The 6,027-nt window shown below is 42.4% G+C and overlaps 1 protein-coding gene and 2 long non-coding RNA genes across 5 annotated transcripts in view; 1 reads left to right on the top strand and 2 right to left on the bottom strand.

Annotated features, from left to right (window-relative positions):
• Window positions 1-905, bottom strand: part of LOC123961003 — a 7,154-nt gene extending 6,249 nt beyond the window's left edge. Inside the window, exon 1 of the long non-coding RNA XR_006822639.1 lies at window positions 709-905. This is a non-coding gene — a long non-coding RNA (uncharacterized LOC123961003). The remainder of the gene's footprint in view (window positions 1-708) is intronic.
• Window positions 1-6,027, top strand: part of ntng2a (netrin g2a) — a 29,816-nt gene that overhangs the window by 9,858 nt on the left and 13,931 nt on the right. For all 3 annotated transcript variants that reach the window (XM_046036082.1, XM_046036081.1, XM_046036083.1), the window contains exons 4-6: window positions 407-552; window positions 737-975; window positions 2,291-2,463. In XM_046036082.1, the coding sequence (XP_045892038.1) occupies window positions 407-552; window positions 737-975; window positions 2,291-2,463 (558 nt within the window). The remainder of the gene's footprint in view (window positions 1-406; window positions 553-736; window positions 976-2,290; window positions 2,464-6,027) is intronic.
• LOC123961004 lies at window positions 1,114-3,446 on the bottom strand. Its single transcript, XR_006822640.1, has 4 exons — window positions 3,355-3,446; window positions 2,272-2,510; window positions 1,557-1,633; window positions 1,114-1,462 (listed from the first exon to the last, which is right to left on the bottom strand). It is a non-coding gene; the product is annotated as an uncharacterized LOC123961004 (long non-coding RNA).

The raw sequence follows: 6,027 nt of genomic DNA, 5'->3' as shown, positions 1-6,027 counted from the left end.
TAATTACTGGGAATAGAAGGATAATAACTGTCAGTGTGATGCATTCACTGGGAATAGAGGGATAATTACTGGGAATAGAAGGATAATAACTGGCAGTGTGATGCATTCACTGGGAATAGAGGGATAATTACTGGGAATAGAAGGATAATAACTGGCAGTGTGATGCATTCACTGGGAATAGAGGGATAATTACTGGGAATAGAAGGATAATAACTGGCAGTGTGATGCATTCACTGGGAATAGAGGGATAATTACTGGGAATAGAAGGATAATAACTGTCAGTGTGATGCATTCACTGGGAATAGAGGGATAATTACTGGGAATAGAAGGATAATAACTGTCAGTGTGGTGCATTCACTGGGAATAGAGGGATAATTACTGTTATTAATGAGTGTTTGTGTTTCAGGTGTAACTTGGCAGCCATATCAGTACTATGCTGATGACTGTCTGGAGGCATTCGGCATGTCTCCTAAACGGGTCTCTGATTTAGCACCGAGTAACTTAACCCGGGTTATCTGTACCGAGCAATACTCACGCTGGGTTGGAGCTAAGGTGGGTAACTGGATCAAATAACACTAATGATTCACACCGTATGCAATAACTGTGTGAGTTTTCTTTGGCTGTTATTTAAATGATCAGAGAATATAGAATAGAGCATGATCAATGCGTAAAAAGCAGTGATTGATAAATAGAAAAGGTGTACTGTACCTGACCACTGTCTGTGTTTGACCAATAGGAGGAGAAAAGCGTGGTGTTCGAGGTGCGCGGCCGGTTCACGGTGTTTGCAGGTCCCAAGTTGATCAACATGGATGCCCTGTACACCCGGATGGAGACCATGAAGGGTCTGAGAGATTTCTTCACCTTTACCAACCTCCGACTGCGACTCCTCCGCCCGGCACTGGGAGGGACCTACGTCCAGAGAGACAACCTGCTGAAATACTTCTATGCTATTTCTAACATTGACGTACCTGCCAGGTAACACCTACAAACAACCAGCTACGCCCACTAACTACAACTAAACAGCACCTAAATACCTCCACAACAAACCAAATAAATCCAGAAACAACCCAAGTACTTTTAAGCTGTTTCCATCATCTACGTACCTGTTAGGTATCGAACCCCTACATAGCCAGTAGGCTAGCCCCAGTTGTCCTCAGGGTTCTCAGGGGTTCATATGGCACAAGCATTTCAGAGATATATTTAGGCCCAGAGCCACAGAGTGATTTGTAGATGAGCAGAATGATTTTGAAGTACATTCTCTGAGTGACTGGTAGCCAGTGTAAGGAGTTTACAACTGGGCAATGTGGTTGTTTTCCACAGTGTCAAAAGCAGCACTAAGATCCAACAATACCACAACAGAGACTTTGGCTGAGTCGCTGTTCAGGTGAACGTCACATAGCACCTTCATGAGTGCAGTCTTGGTGCTATGATGGAGTCACAATCCTGACTAAAACTGGTTAACCTGTCAACGGTAGCAAACAAGATGCGTGAGTGATTGATGTAAACATGTAATTCTTCTTTTTAGATTTCAAAGTGAATCTTAAGTTTTAACTTACACAATTTCTGATCTGCTTTCGGCACTCTTTTCTGGGCCCTCACTGAATCAGAGTTTCTCCATGCTGCCTTTTGCTTACTGTGATGAAACAAAGACACGTCGCTCAAGGAAAGACCGCAATTCTGCCCTTTATGGTATCATATTAAAGTGTTATTGTTTTACACACTGCTCGCCACCGGCTCACAGTAGCAAGCAGATTATCATATGTAGCGCTCTACCGATTGGAGGATGCATCATAAAGTCAATAACACAAAACAAACGAGCATCAGTCAATACAGAGTCTCACACAGACGACAACCAGTGCAGAAGCTCATGGATTATACAGTGCACCATGTAAACCAGCAGGTAATAGTCTTAGCCTAGAGAACAGGAAAGGCTGTTCTCTCACCATTACGCAGAAAAAATTTATCAAAGCGGTCTGTTTTTTTAGCCAGCTTCCCCACTTCACACTCCCCAAAAAGAGCAAGCTGATCCAGTGGCTTTAAAAAGCTACCGGCTCAGTTCATTGGTGTTTTAGTGTCTCAATTTCATCTCTTTTTTGGTGAGCTGTAGTGAGGCTGTACAGAGGAAGACCTTTGTGTATATCTAACTGATAATCAGTGGTATGCACATGCTGAAAACCACACATACAAATGTCATTTTACAAGTAGTATATATAACAATCCCTTTGTGACCTTGTGCTGTGAGAGGCGCTATATTAAATAAACTTTGCTTACCTGTGTGTGTTTCCTACAGGTGTAAGTGTAACCTGCATGCGTCTCAGTGTGTGTTACGTGATGCGACGCTGCAGTGTGAATGCGACCACAACACGAGTGGACAGGACTGTCAGCGCTGCAGCCAAGGCTTCAATTCCCGTAGCTGGAGACCAGGATCATACCTGCCCCTACCCAAAGGCACTGCCAACACCTGTGCGTACCTGAACACTCACACACTGTGAATCCAGCTCGATCAGATCCTGTTGAAGTAAAGATGGACTGTAAACCACCTCAAGGAACGAAAGCCGTTGAAAGCAACCTTTTCCACAAAGATGAATATCTGGGCGGTTGGCTTGGCTTACAAAGTTACACCATTTCAAGTCAGTTTTATTTATCTAGCGCCAACTCAAGTGAAATTGTCCCTCTTTTAAAATTGCAAGGAGAAACCCAAAATATATCGAGGACAGCCGGGACGAATGAAACGCGGGACAGAAGTAACAACAGTTTTCTTCAAGCCCGTACAAGTGAAACTACTCAGCAAGTACCGAACGCAGTACTCACCAGAACCGTAAAGAATCTGTGGATCCGTCACAATTTCACAGTTAGACTGAAGAAGCTGTGTTCAATCATGGATTCACTTATTGGTCCACGTGTCATCATTATGATCGTGAGACAGATTAGTTAGTACTTTAACACGTCCTGAAGTTTTAAGAAGCGAGTTGAGGTAAACAGTCCGGGGTCACTGAGGCATGATTGGCTGATATTTAGTTGTAAACCACTCACTATTATTGGAAGCAGGAAGTTAAGGATAATCTACATCTGAAAAAATGTCCATTGACTGGGCCATATGTTCTAAAAATATTAAGGACAAGGTCAAACATTTTAAATAGAGACGATCTATATGTATACTGTCAAAACTGTTCTAAATGTGTTTCTGTCAGTGACGTTGTCTTTAAAACAAACGTTTATCTGAAGTGTTTCACTCGTCCCGGCTCTGTACCAACACACAGACTTTGTTGCCTGTTTTTGCTAACAATGACCTAACTAGAAAAATACCTGATATTTAAACATGAACACAGTCTAGAGCAACATGCTGTAACATACCTGCATTTAGAACAGAGGGACAGTGGAATGGTCAGCTCATGTGGTCAAGCAGCGCGAGTTCCCTCTGGAAACACGGCGTCCTGCTAAAGGTTGATGGACTGGCTGTAAAACACGTAAAAGTTAGCTAGACAATTATGACAAATTCTATTCAACCAAAAAAAAAGCAGCTCAAACACGATACCTGCTGGAGGATTACCCACAATCCCTGGCCATTAATCACAAGTTTAGTGGGATTTAACCTGCACCTTTTTAACTAAGCTATTTTGATTTGTGTTAATCATGTCTGGAGGGATCTTTAATGAATAACGTCCACACTGGCAGACATGACCTTCACTTGTGTCTGTCGCACTACTGAACCGCACACTGTCTAAAGCTCACTACTGTACCACAGACTGTCTACAGCTCACTTCTGAAAAAGACTGTCTAAAACTCACTACTGAACCACAGACTGTCTAAAGCTCACTACTGAAACACAGACTGCTTAAAGCTCACTACTGAACCGTAGATTGTCTGTTTAAAGCACTACTGAACCGTAGACTGTCTAAAGCTCACTACTGAACCGTAGACTGTCTAAAGCTCACTACTGAAAAACATACAGTCTAAAGCTCTCTTCTGAAAAACAGACTGTCTAAAGCTCACTACTGAAAAACAGACTGTCTAAAGCTCACTACTGAAAAACATACAGTCTAAAGCTCTCTTCTGAAAAACAGACTGTCTAAAGCTCACTACTGAAAAACAGACAGTCTAAAGCTCACTTCTGAAAAACAGACTGTCCGTCTAAAGCTCACTACTGAACCGTAGATTGTCTGTTTAAAGCACTACTGAACCGCAGACTGTCTAAAGCTCACTACTGAACCGCAGACTGCTTAAAGCTCACTACTGAACCGCAGACTGCTTAAAGCTCACTACTGAACCGTAGACTGTCTGTCTAAAGCTCACTACTGAACCGTAGACTGTCTAAAGCTCACTACTGAAAAACAGACAGTCTAAAGCTCTCTTCTGAAAAACAGACAGTCTAAAGCTCTCTTCTGAAAAACAGACTGTCTAAAGCTCACTACTGAAAAACAGACTGTCTAAAGCTCACTACTGAACCGTAGACTGTCTGTCTAAAGCTCACTACTGAACCGTAGACTGTCTGTCTAAAGCTCACTACTGAACCGTAGACTGTCTGTCTAAAACTCACTACTGAACCACAGACTGTCTAAAGCTCACTACTGAACCGCAGACTGCTTAAAGCTCACTACTGAACCGTAGATTGTCTGTTTAAAGCACTACTGAACCGCAGACTGTCTAAAGCTCACTACTGAACCGTAGACTGTCTAAAGCTCACTACTGAAAAACATACAGTCTAAAGCTCTCTTCTGAAAAACAGACTGTCTAAAGCTCACTACTGAAAAACAGACTGTCTAAAGCTCACTACTGAAAAACAGACTGTCTAAAGCTCACTACTGAAAAACATACAGTCTAAAGCTCTCTTCTGAAAAACAGACTGTCTAAAGCTCACTACTGAAAAACAGACTGTCCGTCTAAAGCTCACTACTGAACCGTAGATTGTCTGTTTAAAGCACTACTGAACCGCAGACTGTCTAAAGCTCACTACTGAACCGCAGACTGCTTAAAGCTCACTACTGAACCGTAGACTGTCTGTCTAAAACTCACTACTGAAAAACAGACTGTCTAAAGCTCACTTCTGAAAAACAGACTGTCTAAAGCTCACTACTGAACCACAGACTATCTAAAGCTCACTACTGAACCGCAGACTGTCTAAACCTCACTACTGAAACACAGACTGTCTAAAACTCACTACTGAAAAACAGACTGTCTGTCTAAAGCTCACTACTGAACCACTACTGAACCGCAAACTGTCTAAAGCTCACTACCAAAGACTGTCTAAAGCTCACTACTGAACTGCAGACCTTCTAAAGCTCACTATTGAACCACAGACTGTCGAAAGCTCACTACTGAAAAACAGACTGTCTAAAGCTCACTACTGAACCACAGACTGTCTAAAGCTCACTACTGAACCACAGACGTCTAAAGCTCATTATTTAACCACAGACTGTCTAAAGCTCATTATTTAACCACAGACTGTCTAAAGCTCACTACTGAACCACAGACTGTCCAAAGCTCACTACTGAAAAACAGACTGTCTGTCTAAAGCTCACTACCAAAGACTGTCTAAAGCTCACTACCTAAACTCAGACTGTCTAAAGCTCACTACTGAACCACAGACGTCTAAAGCTCATTATTTAACCACAGACTGTCTAAAGCTCACTACTGAACTGCAGACTGTCTAAAGGTCACTACCACAGACTGTCTAAAGCTCACTACTGAACTGCAGACTATCTAAAGCTCACTACCACAGACTGTCTAAAGGTCACTACTGAACCAAAGACTGTCTGAAGCTCACTACTGAACCGCAGACTTTCTAAAGCTCACTATTGAACCACAGACTGTCGAAAGCTCACTACTGAACCACTACTGAACCGCAAACTGTCTAAAACTCACTACTGAAAAACAGACTGTCTAAAGCTCACTTCTGAAAAACAGACTGTCTAAAGCTCACTACTGAACCACAGACTGTCTAAAGCTCACTACTGAACCACAGACTATCTAAAGCTCACTACTGAACCGCAGACTGTCTAAACCTCACTACTGAAACACAGACTGTCT

The sequence above is a fragment of the Micropterus dolomieu genome, linkage group LG21, assembly GCF_021292245.1.
Source record: "Micropterus dolomieu isolate WLL.071019.BEF.003 ecotype Adirondacks linkage group LG21, ASM2129224v1, whole genome shotgun sequence".
Lineage (NCBI taxonomy): Eukaryota > Metazoa > Chordata > Actinopteri > Centrarchiformes > Centrarchidae > Micropterus > Micropterus dolomieu.
The sequence above is the reverse complement of the archived record's forward strand: the minus strand, read 5'-3'. Positions and strand labels throughout refer to the sequence as shown.